Genomic DNA, 21,293 nt, shown 5'->3' on the forward strand with positions numbered 1-21,293 from the left:
ATCAAACATATTAATGGGTCACTAAGGCCCAATAAACATGAAAATGGCCTAATTAGTCCGTTTGTTATTATATTGCTAGTTTTAGCTCAATTATTTACTAAAATGATATAAAAGGCCCACTTTTTGTAAAAATGACACTCTTGGCCCATTAAGCCAAAAATTTACACTTAAGGCCCAATTTTAGTAAAAATAACATTTTAGGGCCTTTCAAAGACCAAGACTTGCATCCAACACAAGTATAAATACTTTTAGTAAGTTAAAAACAATTTTCTGGTTTTTGGCTTTTCTGTCCCTGTTGTTAGAAAATTTGTAGAAAATCATCCTAAGTCTAATTTTTGGATCCGTAAACTCTGGAAGTTTGGAAATTTTGTCGACTTTGTTCACAATTTTTCCCATAATTTTTAATGGCCTCAAACCAGTGTGAAATTGCTCGCCTTCACAGGCTGGTCCGAGATTATTTCAAATATGATAGGCAGTTTTGTAAAATTCGCCAAAAATTTTAGAAAAATCATATGGAAACGTCGGAGTAGTCATTTTAAAGGTATAAACCTGAACTTCTTGCATGTAAAACAGTTTTGAAAAATATTATCATTAAGATGGTCAAAACAGTCCAAAACTAGACCAAAACTTTTATGTCAAAGGTTGATTTTTGAGTTTAAATTATCCATGTTTATACCCAACACTTATTTTTGCTATTTTAAGTGTATAAATCCTAGATCTACAAGTTTGCATGTAATATATGTGATAAAACATACTTTTCTCAAGGTTTTATGAAGATCTAAGTGCTAAACTTCAAGTTCAAGTAAAACTCCAAAAGTAAGACACATATCACAACATATATCATGAAAACACACAAATCATGCATACACACATAGATCTTCACAACAAAACTTGTATTCTCTCCTAAAACATTATGAAAATCAAAAAGAAGGGGTATGAACTCAGTTTGGGTTGTTGTTCTCAGTTTGATGAAGAGTTTGAAGAAGATTTTGTCCCTAGATGTTTCTTTGAGGAGATTTTCGAGATCTATGAAGTTCTAAGAACATGGATCAAGAAAACATGTGCTTATGAGGATGGATCTAACATAAAATGAAATAAACCACTTTGATTTTACATGATCTTACCTAGTATGAAGTTTGAAGATATTTTCCTTGAGACACACCCAAGTACACATGAATTTTAGGAAGGATAGAAGAGGTTTCTTTGAGTGTTCTTAGAGAGGAATGATTGAGTGAGTTTGAGAGAAAAATAAAGGTGGTGGTGGTTTTTGGCTCTATGGCCATGAATAAGAAGAGAGGAAGAGAGGAGAGAGGTTGAGATGTGATGGTTGTATTGAGACATGAGATTAGTATGGAAGTTTGTTGGATAATGGCTTGGAAATCCATCTTGTAAACATGAGGTGGCACTCTTAATATCCTTTGCTAATTTATTTCTTTTTTTTAAAGTGGGTCGTGAATGGGAAAGGATGGGTTTACGGCCCAAATGAGTTCACGGCCCATCAAGGTCCATAAGGATGAGTTATTTTAGGCCCAACATGACTCAATTGCTATGGTTTGACAAATATGGGCCCAACTAGAGCCCAAATGGGTTTCATTGGTCCAAAATCATCAAATAGAAGGTTTACTAGCCTATTAGGCCCAATAAGAGGATCCTAGTTCATTCTGAGTTTGAACCGAGATTTGTAGGGTTTCAGACCCATAGTTAAGTACGTGAGTTATACTGTATTAGGTTTTGGAACTTCACTCAAGAGTTTGGATTCAAATAAATAATTTTGATTGAACATAGAATATGATATCCACTTAAATTACAAGTCTTACAATAGTTGATGTTTACATGTGTACAGAATTTTCTAGCTAAAAATGTTAGTTGTGACAATATTATTAAAAATCGCAACTTTTTATATAATTTTGCTAAATTTTTTTGAAAAAAAAAACCAAAAAAATAAAAATAAATACATAAAAAATAGTAATAAAAAATAAGAAATAAAAAATCAATTTTTTTAATTTTGTTTTCCAGCGAACTTATAAAAAAAAGTTGCGACTTTTAAGAATATAAAATCAAAAAAAAAAAAAAAAAAGAATTATGATGTCTAAGTATTTTTTTTATGCATTTTTATAATTTTTAGGGTTTTTTTGTTTTCCATATATATATATATATATATATATATATATATATATATATATATATATATATATATATATATATATATATATATATATATATATATATATATATATATATATATATATATATATATATATATATATATATATATATATATATATATATATATATATATATATATATATATATATATATATATATAAATAATAGACACACACATGAGAGAGTCAAGTAGAATCATTTGAATTAATACATTTAACATTCACCTTAAGAATCATTCACAAAAAAAAAATAATAATAATAAATAAGTAGTGGCTGAATGCTAACGGACTAAATACAAGTTGCAAAAAATTAATTAGGAGGTTTCAAAATAGTCATATCTCAAACGATGGAGATTATTTATTCAACAAACTAGAATTAAAAAAAAAAAAAAAAAAAAAAAAAAAAAAAAAAAAGTATCAATTGAACATAATATAGCTAACACAATATTAATTTTTTTTAAACAAAAAAATACAAACACTTATTTAGTTTCTTATCTATCATATAAAATATTGTTTATTACTCCCATTGTAGTTACACAAGTGGAAGAAAAACTTTCAAAATTAAAAGCATTAAAATATTTTTTTGAAATCTACCATGGCGCAAGAGAGATTTTTACTTTGATATCAATTTCAAATATTGATTATGAAATTGTAATAGATGAATTAATTTACTTCTAAAAATGCTAGAAGATCAATGATAAATAATAAAGTGTTAGAATGTTTATATTTTTTGAAAAATTGTTTGTAATAGTTTCAACTTATTGTTAATGAGTGAAGACTCGTATATAATACCTTAGGTAGAGAGTTTACGAGATGATTATTATCAACTTTAAGTTTTGAATTTAGCAGTATAAAACTTAGTTAATAATATTTGACTAGACAAATTTTTATACGATCTCAATTTTGATATCCGCACAAGCCTTGAAAATCATTTGATCTATCCAAAATGTAGTTACATGTTTTCTTTTTGATTTTTCTTTATTAACATGTTCAAGTATTCATGAATACTGTATTATTTGAAAAGTCCAAAATCAATCATTGTCATGAGAATCAAAATAAGAAAAAAAAATTGTTGATACCCCGTCCACGATAAGATCCATTTGAATGGGCCCAACCTGAGGACCGGGGCTATTGCGATTGAGAATATGGTCCGTTATCCCACTGATCATAGGAGTTTGTGACGGCGACGTTCGCTGCTGGTGCGGTGATGGAGGCAGTGAGGGCGGTGACAGGTCGGTTATGCAGCGATTTTCTTGTTTCCTCAAGACAGTTTAGAGCGGGCGGTGTAGAAGTCGGGTAGCGGATTGGATTGTTGGAGAAGAGTGGCAATGATGTCGTATTGATTCGAGAGACCGGAGATAAGTTGTAGAACAAGTCGTTGATTGTCTACAGGAGCCTCGACATTAGTTAGCTGATCAGAGAGATTTTTAACTTCTTGGCAATATGCCGTCATGTTAGGAAAGTTTTCAAGCTTGACATTTGTGAATTTATGGTGAAGGTGGAGAGCACGGGTCGGTTTGTTTTCTATAAAGATGTTTTCAATGGCCTTCCAGGCGGCAGCAGCAGTGGTTCCTGGTGAGAGAATGGTTATGAGGAGATCTTTAGATATCGTCCCGTATATCTATTGTAACACAATGGCATCCAGACGTGACCACTGCTCATCGGCTTTAGGATCTTTTTCTTTAGCTGAAGTAGATGAAGCGGGTGGAATGATATGATCAAGAACCTGAAACGCACGGCAATGCATCTTGAAAAGTTCGGCCCAAGATGTGTATTGGCTGTCATCTGTGTCAAGGAGTGTATCAAGGAGGATTGATATGTAATTCTTGATGTTCGTGACAGTGACTGCGGGGTGAAGGGGGGATGTCGGACCTGTCATTAGAGAGTGGTGGAGGTGTTCAGAAGAAGAAGAAGAACGAGAAAAGAGGGAGTGATGCGATTAGGGTTAGCGCCAATTAGGAAGGGATGTAATATGTCTCCGATACCAGATACCATAATAGAATATGTGATAAGGCCAAAACCAAATCACCCTCTCATTGATACGGTGTGTGTGTGTGTATATATATATATATATATATATATATATATATATATATATATATATATATATATATATATATATATATATATATATATATATATATATATATAACCATATTACAGTTGACCACCTCATAATATAACATAATTAATTAAAAACAAAGTATAATAAATCGCTAGTCTAATAATTATGACTATAGAAAAAGAGTACATCATATACATGTGTATTTGCTACGGATAAATGTTGGGCAAGCGTGTGGTTATTGAAATCACTTCATGGATCGACGTCATAAGTAACTTTCGGCCACCTATAATATTATGTCCTTAAATCCGAGATGCTCATGGTTCTAAACACAAAAAATGTCTTTGCTTAAACTTAGTTAAAGGTCACCCTTAACTACGTTATTATAAAGGCTAATGGTGGTATAATGTGAGATGCTTATAAAGGCTAATGATATATGATTTATAATAACTACGTTATTATAACTTTATGATATATGTAGTTAAGAAGTGATTTGTTCTTTACATGAGCATCAGATAATTAAAATTGATAAAATTCATAGTCATTTCCGAGCGTATCAATGTGTTTTAACTACACTTGTTTCACTAGTTTTTAGTTGGGCTTTTGACTTTTGTGAGGTCTGTCCCTATGACGTTTTTAATTGGGTTTTTTTTTTTTTTTTAATGTTTGTCCTTGTTACCCATAATAGTAAATTTAACAAAATTAAAGTTTTTCGTATCAATTTTGAAAAACAAAGTAAAAACATAAAATATTTGTAAACTCATGGGTTTTTCGTAAATTTGAAAAACATACTTAAAACTAAAAGCATAAAAGATTTGTAACAATGGCAAAAACAAAAAATATATATACAAAAAATATAAAAACTTGACAAACTTTGGCCATTGACAAACAAAGTATCTTCACAGGGACAAACCAGACAAAATTTGACAGAATTAAGGGCTTTAATGTCAAAAAACCCTTTTAATTTAGATCAAGAAACAAAATTCATGAACATTTAAAAGGATAATCTTATCCACTTGTACTCAATATAAGACATCTCATGATGAAAGTAAATGGATAATCACAAGTTAAAATAAGTAAATGAATAATCACTAGTTAAAATTAACTCTCCTCAGATAACAAAGAGTTTCGTGACTCAAAAACATCAAATTACTACAATATTGGGAAACTCCAAGTGCAACTCATTTTGTTATTGAAAATTCACTTCAAAAAAGTTGACGAAATTTTACTTTTGAACACACAACTACAAAATGCCACTATCAGGATTCTTTGTGTATGCCCCAACAAATACACATTTTTTTTACAATTATACCAAGTTTTATGTAATTTGAGGAAGAAAAAGAAACAAGGGGCAAGTGAGTAAAAAGAACATCTGGAAACATAAACCCTTCAGAGAAGTACAATCTGATCAAAACTTCTATCATTTTGTAGTTCCATGAAGCCTGCAAGAGAAGATTTATTATATAAGGTTATATGCATGGAATAGCAATGTGAAAATTTTCACTGATTTGTTTATTATTGCATCCTAGTTTTAATTCTTGCTATAACAGCATTGTATTTTGAAAATTTTACCCAATTATAGCAATCTAATCCAATTAATTACATAGAACAAACAAACTTACCTTCTTTTACCCAATTATAGCAACGTCTTGTATTGCATTTGGTGTGCATTGAAAACTTGCAAATCTTTTGTCCCATTCAAAAAGCTGACACAAAAACTACAAATCTTTTGTCCAATTCAAAAAGTTTGTACTTGTACTTCCATTGCTGATGTCACTTAGCAAAAAATTGCAAATCTTTTGTCCCATCCAAAAATCCAATGTTTAGCTGATGTCAATGGAACAAAAACTGCAGATACTTTGTCCCATCCAAAAATCCAATGTTTAGCTGATGTCAATGGAACAAAAACTGCAGATACTTTGTCCCATCCAAAAAGTTGATACTGGTATTGGTATTGGTACTGTTGATTACCAAAAAGGTGGAACAAGGACATGCTCGTTTCCCCGATCTGTCATCCATGCAAAAAGACGAAAACGCCCTTTCTCATCCTCATCATCAAAAATAGGTCAACATTCATCTAGGAATTCCCAACACTCGGTATAATCAACGGGAGTAGCTTCAATTTACTCGAATCACAATTATCCGAAAGAGACAAAAGCCGATCCTCCAAAGTAGAATACGCATCCGCAAACGCCTTTATACATTGATGAATCCTAAAACAATTCCTTCCAACATTATTTGCAGGATACAAAGGATCATCGATATAAATCGGATCAATACTATACCCCCTTTCTCTATTTATATACACCCCACTCCCTTGAACGGAAATCCGCATCTGACGTGGATCAAACACGTTTCCAAAAAAATAAAAAAAATCCATAAGAAGCCCTCCAAAGTTTTGATTAATTGGTCTCCCGTAATGATGCTCATGTTGAAGAAAACGAGTTATCAACAAAATCAAACAATAAGAACTTAATCCACCGGAATACGATTGGTCTAAACTCCGGTCCGCTAGAAACTGTTTTAGGACAAGCGCGAGAGGGGTGGCGGCCGGAAACTGTTCCGTAAGTTCTTTTACTAATTCCGTTGTTTGTAATCCGGTGTGCGATGGTGCTTTGAAACTTATATCGATTCGGATCAATTCCATTCCGGTCAACTCCGGAATGGAATCATCAAAAGGAACTTGGACGACAAGCATGATGATTGGAATCGCAGTGTTTTCGACGATTTTGAGGGAATCGTTTTTTACCCATTCTTGATTCGCGAGATACCGAGCCGCGTGTTGGAGACAGGTTTCTTTGATTCCATTCCGACCTTCGAGGATTCCGGCTTCTTTTATTGGTTCTAGGTTTCGAACGGGAGGGAGGCAAACCACAAGATCGACATCACTTGTCGGGAGAGATAACCCGGTTGCGTTTGACCCGAAGATGTTAGTTCGGGACCGCGGCCATAACACTTGAAGCGAACGGGTTACCCGTTTGACCGCCCAGTTAATGTACGGTTTCCGGGTCAAGTTTACTCCGGCAACCCGTTTACAAAACGAGTCAATTTCATCGTTTAAAAGACTGTGCATGACCGGAATCGTGGAGCTCCGGACGGTGGAATCTAATTCCGATTCCGGAGATTGAAGCGGAATCGCCAAATCCGGATGTTTTTCTTGCGAGATTGCAATCAAAGCTCCCGGTAATTGACTTTTCTTTCTCCACGAAGGCCAAACGACTTCACTTCCATCTACTCTCAAACACGCTTCTTCAAAATTAATTCCGTCATGAAACCACCCTTTCACGCCCCAATTCCGGGGACTCGAGCTACCGGAACGAACAGTCGGAAACCCGCGTTGCTTCCTCGAATCACCACCGACAACCGACGCACCACCGCGCGGGACACACAGAACCACCGGCGAAGGTGGCCGTTTCACCGGCGGCGGTTCTTCGCGTCTGCTAGGCGGCACACACGGCGATTTATGTTCGTAAGTGTGGGCCCGCTTAAACTCCCGTGACCGGTCCCGGGAAATAATAATCGGTCGCAAAATCGGATACGGTGCTTCGATGTCCAAAGAACCGGAAACATTCACGTTCATGTTATCATCGGTGACTTTTCCGGCGACTTCTCCGGGGATAACGTATCCGATTGGATCGAAAGCCGAACAGAAAGACGCACCCGAAGGTGATGAAAAAGCAACCATGTCATCAACAGTCCGGTTCATGTCGGCCTCCTGCCACGCCCACGAGCTGTCATCGGAGCTCAGGGAAGGCGGGCGGGAGAATCCGGCGACCGGGTGGTCGGAGGAATCCCAATACATAACCCCGCCACCGAAATACTGACTATAATCCATCCCGGAAACCGCAAAATCTTCTTCACCCACCCATTGGCCATCGTGCTCCTCCACGAACTCCGGCGAGTCAAAGTTTGACTCGCCGGAGTATCTCCGGGTGTCATCATTTTGAGGAGTGGGAATTTGTTTGAAAGATTGTCTTCTTGGCATAAAGGGAAGTAATCCGTTGAAGCTGTGAACCATTGGTGGCCAATCTAAGCTCATTGGAATGGGGCGATGGTGCACCATAGCTTCGGTGCACCCGTTTTCGATTGTCCGGTTTCTGACTGTGTGTAAAAAGCTTGATTGGTGGTAATGATTTTGCCAGTTGTGGCCCACATCTAGATGCAATCGATCAGTGGTTGTAGGGAGGTGTGAGTTTGTGAATGATAATTGAGGACCATTATTTGGCCATTCATATGGAGAGTTTCTAGAAGAGTTGACTATTCTAGAAGAGTTGACTATTCCACTTCCACCATGGATGACATTATTGACAACTGGTTTTTCTTCTTTTTTTGTAGTTTTAGTCGTTTCTTTTATTTTCTCAAGAGGTGATGAATTGGAAGAATTGATAGCTGCTTCTGTTGAATTGTCATCAGTGGGAATGGCAATTGGTGTAATTTTGGTGTCTGGAATTTCGGGTAGGGAATTCAGGTCTTGAGAAACGGGTTTTGAAGGGGTAGTTTGGGAAACGATGCTTTTGGTGGGGTTATTTACGATTATGCCATCTTTTTTATGTTTCTTTCTTGCTCTTTTTCCTTTCTTTGAGGTGGTTTGAACTGTTACATTAACAACCATTTCAGGTGTGGATAGAGTCTCTTTTTCAATAACCTTTTCATGAACTATACTACCCAATTTATCCCCCTCATCCTGAAATATTAACAGAAAAAAAAAAAAAAAAAAAAAAAAAAAAAAAAAAAGTCAGAAGATAGCAATGTACTTTACTAGTGTTACCAATATAGGTATTTTGCATACAAAAATGTTTTAAAAAAAGGTTTTATAAAGAAAAAAAGGGAAGTTTTTTAAGTGAAAATATGTTTTTTTCTATAAATATGAATTTATACAGCTAAAAAACCATATTCGAAACAAAATTTTGAAAAAAAAAAGATGTAAAAAACTAAATTTACGATGAATTCATAACAGATTTTTGAAATCTGGGCCGAAAGTGAAAATCTTGGACCAAATTTGTAATAAAATTTAAAATCTGGGCCAAAGTGTAAATTTTGAAAGTTGGATGACCTGATGACCTGGTAAAAGTGTCAAAATGAATACAATTCCCGGTTTTTAGGACATGATTATGAGGCCAAAATATAAAGATTTTTATGGAGTTTTCCCTAAAATATGAAAAATATATATATATAAAAAAGGAAGTAGTGCATTGTTATTAATTATTATGGGTAAAAAATATAGCATATTCCCTTTATTGGTAAAAAGAGTAAAGTATGTTGCATTTTCTACACTATTCCAGAGAAAAAAATATGGTTTTAAAAAGGCGTACAAATAATTAAATACCATAAATAAGACTAAAAAACACACCTTGGAAGGCTTCTCAGGAATGGAATTACTCTTGAAAGATCTTTGAACAGGAATCTGTTTTTTTACCTTCCCTTTTTTACTCGAAACAAGTTTTGGTTCTGGATTCTTGGTTGACTTTGTTGACCCAAAATCTTCAAGGAGCTCAAGTTTTGTGAAATCAAGTGAAACCACCATGAGCAAACCTCGTATTCTTCTTAATATGCAATCAGAAATTGTATTAATGGAACCCAATGAGGTAAAGAAAAGTACTCCTTCATCAAATTGACTATGCTCAAATGCTTGTATCATAGTTGAAATCTCACAAACAAGTAAAAGGCGATTTAATTTATGAGATAGTGAAGAAGATAACTTATCATGTTGAGAGATAAATAAAGGTTTCCCTGATTCTATGTCTTTTAGGGTTTCAATGGTTTCTTGATGCCACTTAGGATGCTTGTATCTTGAGGATTGTTTATCACTATCTCCTCCATTAATGGTCTGTAAGTCATCTTCAACACCACTACTTCTTCCATTTAGAATTTCCTGAGTCTGAAAATTATAAACTTTTTGTTATGATCTGAAGAATAATCCAAACCTGATTATTTTGATCCTAACCAAATTATAAACGTTATTAAATCAAGAGCACAAAGAAAAAAGGAGTTTAACAGATAAGTACCAGAAATCTTGTAGCTTTTCCCAACACTGTTCGAAAAACTTTGTTCTTCATTTGATCATCTAACTTCATCCACCAATCCACACACCCTTTCTTCCTCCAATACACATTTGCTGCAACACCTGCAACTGCACAAACAGACTTCTCTTTCAATTTCACACCTCTCTTCTTTCCAATATTCAAATGCAACCATGACAATCTCAAAGCCAACTCCAATCTATTGGCCACAAACGCCTCCACACTATAATACCCTTTCCCCTTTAACCAATTAAACTCTACCCAATCCAATGATCCCGACAACACACTCTCCTCCCCTCTCAAAAACTCGCCATTTGAAACCCCATCCATAGCCTCAACAAACGTATCCACATTTTGAACAAAATCTCTACTAACCGTAACAGAATCTAAAGAGGTAGAACAGCAAGAACCAAAGTTTTCACCTTCTTTCGAATCAAACAACTGTACCGATTCATGAATAGATCGCTCAGGCTTCGAAACCTGGCTAATTCTCTTTAGCAGCCCATGTGATTTCCGGAAACAGAAACTGGGGATGTTAGGGTTTGATGAAGACGAGGGGATGTCAGGTAGGATGATGAAAGAACCATGACCATGATCTTTGAGTTTGAATTGCATTTGGATTAGAAGTTGTGTGAATGATCTGTCGACGATAGTGAGGTGGGATTGTCTTTCGTGAGGTGTGAGTGATGAAAACCATTTGAGAATTGAGGATCTCGGGTTAGGGTTAGGGTTTGATGATGAAGATGGTGAGTTGGAATTGTATAGAGAGATGTGGGAGGTGAGGGAATCAATCAATTGACGCTTTGATTCCATTTTTGTTGCAAGAATTGGATAGAGAAATGGGGGATTTTGTGAATTTGGTACGAGAAATTAGGTGCTTGTGTGAGAAATTTTTCAAATGTTTGGTGAGGGGGAGGAACCACACCGTAACACCAGGAGTTGACAAAAACAAGGAATTATTTGCATGTTTTTCATCGTCTTTTTTTTTTTTTTTTGTTAATTTACTATTTTACCCTTTCATAGTTTTCATTAAACGGGATTTTTGGTTAATGGGAAGATTTTAAGTATTAGATTTCATTAAACGGTATCCTGTCCGGTTCCTGGTTCTCTATTTTCTTGGTTTTCGGTTTTTCTGTGCTCGATCTAGTTCCGAATTGATGCTCGTCCCTAATAGTTGTTATTTATATATAGTTGTTCGACAAACTAGATCAAAACTTTTAAAAGAGTAAAAAAAACATATATAATCAAAAGCTAAAAATTCTCAAAAGTTTTTGAATAAGTGGCTCTTTGAAAAAAAAAAAGGTTAAAAACATGTATTGTTAAACGAAACTTTTCCTTTAGCTCGTGTTTTTTCTTAGAAACTCGTTGCAAGCACATCCTTAATCGTAAGATACCATATTTATATAAATTTTGTGTAATTTAAACTGTATGTGTATATATAGAGAATTTTTTGTCGATTTAATAAAAAATAAATAAATAAATAAAAAAAACTAGCGGTTTTTTAATAAAAAAAGTTCGAAATTTTAACCAATATTAATACTCACATCAAACTCCGCCTTCAAAATTATAACCAGTTTTTAATCGGTATTAATTTCAATTACTTCTCTCAAACCATTTATACTCTAGCTTCAAAATATCTTCTCCAAGAATTTATAAAATCCACATAAAAATTTAAAAATTAAAAAAAAAAAAAAAAGTTTCTACAAACCCTTGTTCGCATTGTGTTTCAAGTATTTTATAAAATCCATGAATTTAAAAAATAAATAAATAAAAATCTACAGCCCCTTGTTCTCATTGTGCTTTAATATGTTTTTCTATGCATTAAAGCGGTGTAATTTTCCATTCAATTCATTAAATTCTCGTTTTTATAAAATTTTGCTGTTCAAATAAAAAAAAAAAAAGATCTCTATGCTTCCAAAAAAGGAATAACACAAAGCTCAATTCTAACACGATATAACGCCATATATTCTGTTACACTCATAAAGTTCGAGGTCATGCATATTTAATGACTTAACTAGAGCAATTCTACAACAAACCATACATATATTAATTTTACAAACAAAACATTTTTTTTTTTTTTTGTAGATCATACATTTCAACATGCTTATCGAAAAAGCCTTTGAACTGATCTTTTAGGTATCTTGCCTTCTAATTTAAGCCTTCTATACGCTTCTCTGACGTGGCATGGCCTGAGGGGCCCACTCTCTTTTCTCTCTTTCATCACCACTTTCGCTACAAAAGTCATCCACATACACGTCATAATGGACTTATTTATAGGGTGCTTTTTTTTTTTTTTTTCCATTCCATCATGAAATGGGATGAAATTATGTGATTAAAAAATAAATTTAAATAAAAAAATTTGTGTGATTAAAAATAAAATTTTAACATAAAAAATAATTTCTACCTGTTTCAACAAGCTCACCAACAAAAATCTTTGCAATTCCAGATACCACAATAGTCATGGGCATAGAGATTTTATTGCTTCCAGTAATACTACCTAATAACTGCATTCATATTTCACACCGATTACAATTTACAAATATTAGAGAAGGGTAATTATGTCTTTTGCACACACAAGAGAAAAGACGTACATACCCTTTTCATGACAGATTTCTGAAATCCAGATCTTCTGAAAGATTCATACCTACTCATTTGTTCCTCTGTAAATTGTGACAAAATAGACCTGGAAAAATAAATTAAAGAGTAAATTACACAAATGGTCCCTATGGTTTGAGGTAATTTCCACTTGGTCCCTAACTTATCTTTTTTAACTCGGACAGTCCCTACTGTTTGTTTTTGTTGCGCGCTTGGTCCTGTCTTACATAAAAAGACTATTTTGCCCTTGATTTTTTAATTTATTTAAATAAACACACCCCCAACCCCACCTCAACCTCAACCTCACCTTACCTTACCTTACCTTACCTTACCTACCCCACCTTATTTAAATAAATTAAAAAATCAAGGGCATAATAGTCTTTTAAGGTAAAATAGGGACCAAGGGCGCAACAAAAACAAACAGTAGAAACTAGGGACCTTCCGAGTTAAAAAAATAAGTTAGGGACCAAATGTGAAAATTACCCAAACCATAGGGACCATTTGTGTAATTTACTCTAAATTAAATTATAGAAATTACTTCACTCAAATAATAAATCTTAGTTTCTTAAATAAAGTGATTTAGGAGGTTGTAACTTGTAAGTATATGAATACACTTTGGGTAATAACTTTCTCTTTCTTTGACATGTTCAATTTTTAGCTAAACTATAAAAAAAAAAAAATTACCCATTTTACCCTTTTAAGATACAATATAGATCAAGTTGCAGAAAATAGCAACCTACTTTATTCTTCTGCTAACAATATGTAACAAATAAAGTGCATTGCTATTTTTGGTAAAAAGTAAGAACATTTAGACTAAAATATAACTCAAATTAACCAATTATTAGCAAAATTGATTGCAATTTACACCTGTAAAAAATAAAAATAAAATAAATAAATAAATAAATCCATCAAATACTTACTGCATCTTGGCCATCTTGGAAGGATCACTGGATGATGGTAATTTTCCAAGTTCAACATCCATGTTCTCCTCTTCTTCTTCATCATCTTCTTCTTTGTTTTTCCCCATTTTGGCAGTTGCTGACGTGGCTGCTGATTTTTGTGGGTTTCTAGAACGAATTGTATTGTCCACGTCAGCACCCTGAGAGTTGACTACTGGTGGTGGATTGGGAGTTTGGGGTTCAGTCTCATCATGAGCAGTTGGTGAATTGGGTGGTGATTCCTCGTGTTCTTCAGCCACTACTTCAAAAGGATCCTTGGATTGTTGCATGCTGATTTCTTCATTAGATGAAGTAATGTGAGTTTTGAATTTTGATTTTGGTGTTGTTTAATGAACTATCGATTTTTTATCAACGTATTTAGGGTTTTTTTTTTTCAGATGAATTCGCACTTTGACTATGCGTCTTGAAATACTAAGAACAAATCTCAGAATACAGACAACACAGATGCAATTATGCAAAACATACTGTAGAGTTGCGAAGAACTCACTTAGGAATTTTCTCAAACACCTTATATGCAATGCAGCGTCTTTATAAAGGAAGGATACTTCGTTACCTGATTGAACAATTATTTTTGTTTATGTTTTCATATGCCGTTTCTAGACCTATTCATGGTTCGTCTGGTTGTTTAATTCTAAGATTTATGATTTTTCAGTTCGAGTAAGTTGACAGGTTGGTTTTCAGCTCGAAAAAATGAGAACTAAATACACAATGGAGATCCAGCAGCGATTTAATGGAAGAAAGGAGGGAAATTGTGCGATTTATTACCTGAGTTCCTCGGAGGAGGTGGACGGCAACCGCGATGACGAAGATTCGTCAAACGATCAACGGAGAAGATGGACTGCTATGGCGGTTCAGCAGCGATTTTGGTGGGTTACGCGGGCTGTGAGAGAAAGGGGGGAGAAACAAACTAGGTAAAAATGAAAAAAGCAATGTATTTTCGAACATGTTATAAAATTAAATAAAATTTTATAATAAAAATTTATAATTATTAATAAGTTATTTTAAATAAATTATTAGATGATCAAATTTTAAAAGTTATTATAACTTTAAATTTAAAATATAATTAAAAAATATAAATTTAAATTTTGAAATGAATTGTCTAATATATCTACATAACACATGACATAAGGAGTTGTATTAGAGTGACATTTGACAAAAAAAGATTAAAACTATTCATTTATTAGAATAGGGATTTAGGTAAATTTTGTATATAAAATAATCGACAAAATCGTAAAAATGGTCTTGTGTTCCATTTTGTTTAAAAAAAAGTTTTGAATTAGCGTTGAAAACTTTGATTTTATTAAGAACTAGGTGTAAAATCCGTGTATTACACGGGTTGATTAAAAAATATATATTAAAATGTAAATAATAAGTATTTTTTTAAATAAGAAAATAAAATTTTGAAATAAAAAACATATTAATTGCAATTTAATATAATATTTATTATATTTGATAGTTGACATATATAAGTATAAGTATTATGTGACTTTTTAATTTTAAAATTTTAACGAAACCATAAATTGACATGTGGATATTGTTTGTTTAAAATATATCACAAAATAACAAGTATTAAATGTTATTAGAGATTGACATATAACAAAATTATCTTCATTTATTATATTTATTATAGTAGATTTGGTCTAATTGTTTTGAGTTTTTTTTTTTTTGACAAAACTATATAAATGGTCCATGTAGTTTGTCAAAAATTGTCATTTTGCTTCAAAAAAGTTTTGACTAGCATCAGAGGTCCAAACTTTTTATTTTGTTGCAAGTTTGGTCCAATTTGTTTTGAAAATATTTATAATGACGGATTTGCCCTTATTCTTTTCTTTTTTTTATTGGTTTTATTAATTTTTTGATTAGAAACTAAAAATAAAAAGAAAAGAAAAAATATAACCCCACCACCCACGTGATTCCTAAATCAGACAAACATCATTTCTCTTTCTCCTTTCATTCTCGTTGGAGATACTCACCATCGGACATCATCTTCTTCGATGGTTTTTGGACCACCACCACCATTTATTGTTGTCGGAGCCGCACCTTTTGTTGGAGCAACACCATCTGCACACTTATTATAGATCTGGAAATGTGAAAAACGGAAGCGACGTGTTAGAAAGATGATTATGCACATGTTTTCAGGTCAAGAAGGGCGAGAACGTGACGGTTAGGGTTTCCGCTACCAGAGAAGGTGAATCGAGAATATCAGAGTGCGATTCCGACGTCCATTAGCGAGAAGGGCGGCAACGTTCTAGGTTTTTTTACAATTGTTGAAAATTTCGAACGACTGTGTGTGTATTCGTTTTCAGGTTCATCAGTGTGGTTTACAAATCAAAAGCACAATGATATTGTTAAGAAGTAAAGCGTATAACTATGTGGATTTTCCAAAAGTAATATTGCCTGCTATGATTAGGTGGATTTTCCAAAGTATGTCTTAAGAAGAAACAAACTGAAAGAGTACAATGATATTGTTAAGAAGTAAAGCGTATAACTAGCAAAACCAAAAGCACACATGTAACGACGTAAATTTCAAAACAATTTTTCAATTTTTCGAATAATATAAATCTCATTTAACATTCTCAAATTTCATGTTCAACAATTGCCATAAAAAAACATATCCCAAGAACACAAATAAAGTCCTCCGTCTGTATGTACGGATCATGTCGGTCTCTTCCCGCGATCGTCACTAGTACCTGAAACACATAACACATAACACTGTAAGCATAAATGTTTAGTGAGTTCCCACAAAATACCACATACAACACATATTAGCCACTCGAGGCTATAACTCTGTATGACCCTCTGGTCAAAGTGTCTCAGTGGGACCCTCCAATCCCATAACTCTGTGGACCCTCTGGTCCTAACTCTGTGGACCTTTCGGTCCTAACTCTATAAACTCTGAATCACACATAGCACAAAATCACATAGACATCACATCATATAATAGCATACAACATACTCTGGCTCTAGTCCTCTTAATGCCCTAAGCATTTGAAAATTAGAACACGTGAATATTATAGCATATGCAATCGATCCTATACCCAAAACATACTGGACACGATTCATATTGTCTTACATAAAGGCATGATACCTGACCAGTCTTTTGCTATAATATTTCCGTATATATAATTTCCAATGTTGAAACACTTCAACATGGTATTCATATATTGTCACAACTAGAAATTTTTGGTGCCTTGTAACTATAACACTTATGTCAACTATGAATCAAAACATGAAAGCATCCATGATGCTTACTCTATGACAAAAAAATTTCAATCAAACACTTCATACATGCACTACAAATAGTCAACAAATAATTGGAAACCCTAGAAGTCCTTGTTTAAGTCCATTTTGGACTAGGACTTTCTTATTGGGCCCAATGGACCAATAAGCTTCCAATTGGAATATCATGGGCTTAGAGCTCTTAAATGGGCTCTAATTGGACCCACTTTCATTTATTTTAATATTTTGGGTCATATTGAGCCTATAATGAAATAAAATATTTAAATGGACCATATTGGGCCATAATTAACCTAATTTAGCCCTAATAGGTTATAAAAATCATATTTATATTTATTTGGGCCAAACATCACATAACATAACCATGAAATAGGCTTAAGCATACAAGGCCCAATCCTTTTCTTTTTTTTTTCTCTCCATTCTCGGCCCAAGCCCAACCAAAGATGGAGAGTTGACTTTCCTATGCCACCTCACATTTATCCATAGGATTCCCATTCACCATCTCATGTTTTCATGCAAATCAACTCAAAAACCTCTCTTCTCTCCCCTCTCTCTTGCTCTCGGCCGAATCCAAGCACACACACACACATTTCACTCACAATTCTCTCAAGAAAACTCTCTCCACTCCTCTCCATATTTTCGAGATTAAGGAAGCTTTCAAGGAGATTTAACCCACAAACACATCATCTAAGGTAAGTTGATGTTAGATCCATAATCTAGCTATTTCCTTTCATTCAAGAATCATATCTTAATTCATTCAAACTCATGATCTTGCACCTTAGAAGCATCTAAGTTCGAGATCCAACCAAGGAACTTGATAGGGCCGAAAATAGCACCAAACTTCTCCAAATCTTCTTCAAAACCGATCCACAACTCAAGGTGAGTTTCATACCCCTTCTTTTCGGTTTTTATGAGTTTTTATGGGGGAGAATACAAGTAAATGTGTAGATCTATGTGTAAATGTATGCTATGTGTGATTTGATGCATGTATGTGTGTGATATCATGTGTTTGTGATGAATATCTTATCCAAAAAGTGTGTAAAAACCGAGTTCTAAAACATGAGGAAGGAAATAAACATAACTTAAACTATTTTACACTAATCAAGTCAAGAAAAATAGTTTATATGGTTAGGATGAACATACTTGAACATAAAACCCATTTTTGGGCTTAAACTGTCAAAAATACAAAACTTAGGGTCCGAACCGACAAATTATAGTTTCTGGAGGGTCAAAAGGGTCCAAACAGTTTCTATAATAATTTTTCTGAACAACAACATTTTTGAGGGACTTAAAATGTAAAATTTGAACTTAATGGGCTAAATTTGGGCTTTTCGACCCAATAAGCCTCAAAATGCGAGATTTCTAAGTTTGAGGGGCTGAAAATGCAACTTTCTGTAAAACAGGGGATTTGAAGTGTATTAAAACTATTTCAAAGGTCAAAAATGCTTTTCAAATTCATAAAGGATCAAAAATGTATTTGGGCCAAAACTGTAAAAGTTGCGAAACTGGGGGTTTTAACCGAGAAAACATCATTCTGGAAGGACTAAAGCTGTTTACAAAATAAATTTGGGCTAAAAATGTATTTTCAACAAGTTTATGATACAAAAGTGTCAAAATAATGTTTTAAGGACTAAAATGAAATTCTTTTATATAAAGGACTAAAAGTGCTATTTTTATAAAAGAAAGGTTGTGAAAAGGTAAAAATCTTACTTTTAAACAAATTAATTCATTAAGACAAAATACAAGATCCACGACTACCGACGAAAGGTAAAAACAAATACACTCTCAACAACCAATATCGTTACAAAACGAATTGATTCGGTTTCGAATCAATAACAAAACAAAAATCAATAAACCATAGTATTTCAATAAACACGCGATAACTATGAGGAGTCAACATTCAAACTTTGGGCTTGAAAGTTTCAAATCGTGCTTGTTGGGCCTTGCTAGCCCAATAACATGATCTTTGGGCCTGAAGGGAACACGCTTACATGTTAATGGGCCTTCTATGACCCAATTTCATGTAAAAGGACTTTCAATAGCTCTATTGTGCTATTGGGCCCTAATGGTCCATTAGTACTGCTAGTGAGGTCGAGAAGTCAAATGCGAGTAGGGCCAAGTGCCTTTCGCATTCCCGATAGCGTTGAATAACTTATGGAAATAAAGGGGGCTTCGTACCCTCCTTTCTCCTCAGTTGACCGGCTTATGAGAATTCGAGTAATCAGATTTGTGGCGTTAATCAAGAGAAGTCAGGGTGGTTGGATTATGTGAGTAGTACGGACGACGCCTTAAGGATCGTTCATAATTTGTAGTTATAAACTAGTCATTTTTATTAATGCGTGATTGTAACAACTCACAAACCTTAATTAATCCAATGTCACCTAGGTAATCAGAAACAATCGTCGTATCGGTATAACAATAAACAATTCATGTAATTTACGTATTGGGAAAACATCAGGTTTTCCCGGGGAGTTCAACATTTTCACCTATGTGATGTATACAAAGTTTAACAATTATACATGTTTTCTAAATCAACAAGCATATTTACGGATCTTCACACTTTTTATAAACAAATACTCTTTTCAGAAAATATCGGATTTTCTGGGTTTTCAAACTTCACAAAAATCATTTTTTCCATAACATTACTTATGAACTCACCAACATTTCATATGTTGACGTTTTTTCAAAATAACTTGTATTCTCAGGTAACAGGTAAGCCGAAGAATAAGTACCAAGTTATGTCATGGTGTTTTCCTTAGATTTCCTATTGAACGATTTATGTTATGAAATTGTAATGACTAAAACAATGTAATAAATGTAAATGATATTGCCATATTTATACTTATTTTTAGGCAATATTTAAGTATATTTTTATTAATAAGTTGGTAAATTATTTAGAATAATGGTACTTATGAGCTTAAATGTTATTTGCAACAAAAAAGAAGACATTTTTGAAGAAAAGAGACTAAAAGCGTTAAAGAAAGAAACTTTGGGAATTAAAAGATTAAAAGAGAAGAAAATCTGGAAAAAAAACTTCTCACGACGTGAGAATTAAAGGATTCACGACGTGAAGAGTTGGTTCTAGAAGATATGTACGCGGGTGAAGGAATCCTTGACGGGCACGGTTATCTGGAATTCACGACGTGAATATCTTATTATTCACGACGTGAATTTGTGAAAATCAGCAACTATATAAATCCTTGACCATTACGAATAGAGAAGACTTTTGGCTAGAGAGAGGAGTTCCAGAAGACGATTTTGAGCAGAGAAAAGTTCTGGGAAGAGGCTTTCAACACCAAAAGAGTGAAGGTCCATAATTTAGTTTATTTTTGTTAATTAAGAACATGTTTTATTACACTTTGATTTGTGTTAGTTTGTTAGTTGCTATGATGAGCAGTTGAATCTAGCTACTCTTGTTTAGCTAGATGAAGCTTCTAACTTATGAATAGCTTAATTTTTATGGATTTATTTAGTTGGTAAAATTGTTTGTGTTTGATTTGAATTACCTAGCATGCTTGTGTTTGTTTCTCTAATTGCTTGATTGCATGTTCTGTGTAACTTAGTGACCATTAACTGCGTGAACTTGTTTACCTAATGATTTAGTGAACATTGAATTGTTAGAGCTAGGATTGATCAATCTTAGTTAGTAATTAGAGTGAATAAGCTTAGCTGTGCTAGAGAACGTGTATTGTGACTATAATTGCGTTTATATAACAAATCTTATATAGCATATTTACATTCATAATTAGTTCTGTGTTTAATTGTGTGTGAACATACATGGTTTGACATGAATTAGTTAATTATTGGTAAAGTTAGAACTAAATTACTAATACAATTAAACCAACTCGATAGTCCATAATCATTAGCTAGCCATAAGGAAGAAGTGGATTCAAACTAGACAAGAGTGTGTTCTTACTTATTGAATTTGAGTTAAGTTCGTATGATCTTGTAAAATCAGATAAAACCCCCTTTTAAACTTGTTAATAATTAGGTTAATTTAATAGTAAGTAGATTAATTAGTAAAACCGTTCCCTGTGATCGACACCCGACTTACCCAAGCTATACTGTAATCTGACTAGGTACACTGCCTATAAGTGCATAGTTAGTTTAAGTTTGTTAGGTTCTAAATATTAAAATTAGTAGGTACTTTTGTGCACATCAGTAAACAATATCAGTTGTATTATTTCAATGCATGGTGATGAATGATGTTATGATTCATGTATAATCATTGTGATGGTATTCAATTTAAGTCACA

The 21,293-nt window shown here is 33.5% G+C and overlaps 2 protein-coding genes across 3 annotated transcripts; both read right to left on the reverse strand.

The window, feature by feature from the left end:
- Positions 1-5,393: 5,393 nt before the first annotated feature.
- Positions 5,394-11,117, reverse strand: LOC111907729 (uncharacterized; the record flags this gene model as incomplete). Its single annotated transcript, XM_042900427.2, has 4 exons — positions 5,394-5,669; positions 5,850-8,911; positions 9,578-10,105; positions 10,233-11,117. Coding segments are annotated over 3 exons (4,020 nt in total), but the record flags the coding sequence as incomplete, so codon positions are not given.
- A 1,052-nt stretch (positions 11,118-12,169) lies between these two features.
- On the reverse strand, positions 12,170-14,725 carry LOC111907731 (transcription initiation factor TFIID subunit 11). 2 transcript variants are annotated; one of them, XM_023903536.3, is made up of 5 exons: positions 14,567-14,725; positions 13,763-14,078; positions 12,843-12,930; positions 12,652-12,751; positions 12,170-12,479 (listed from the first exon to the last, which is right to left on the reverse strand). In XM_023903536.3, exons 2-5 carry the CDS (start codon positions 14,068-14,070, stop codon positions 12,352-12,354), a joined length of 624 nt encoding a protein of 207 aa, XP_023759304.1. In that variant the 5' UTR covers positions 14,071-14,078; positions 14,567-14,725; the 3' UTR covers positions 12,170-12,351. The 2 variants fall into 2 exon arrangements, with proteins under 2 accessions (XP_023759304.1, XP_023759305.1); XM_023903537.3 differs by having other exon boundaries at positions 13,763-14,071; positions 14,567-14,723.
- Positions 14,726-21,293: the final 6,568 nt, after the last annotated feature.

This window comes from Lactuca sativa, chromosome 3 (genome assembly GCF_002870075.4).
Source record: "Lactuca sativa cultivar Salinas chromosome 3, Lsat_Salinas_v11, whole genome shotgun sequence".
Taxonomy (NCBI): domain Eukaryota; kingdom Viridiplantae; phylum Streptophyta; class Magnoliopsida; order Asterales; family Asteraceae; genus Lactuca; species Lactuca sativa.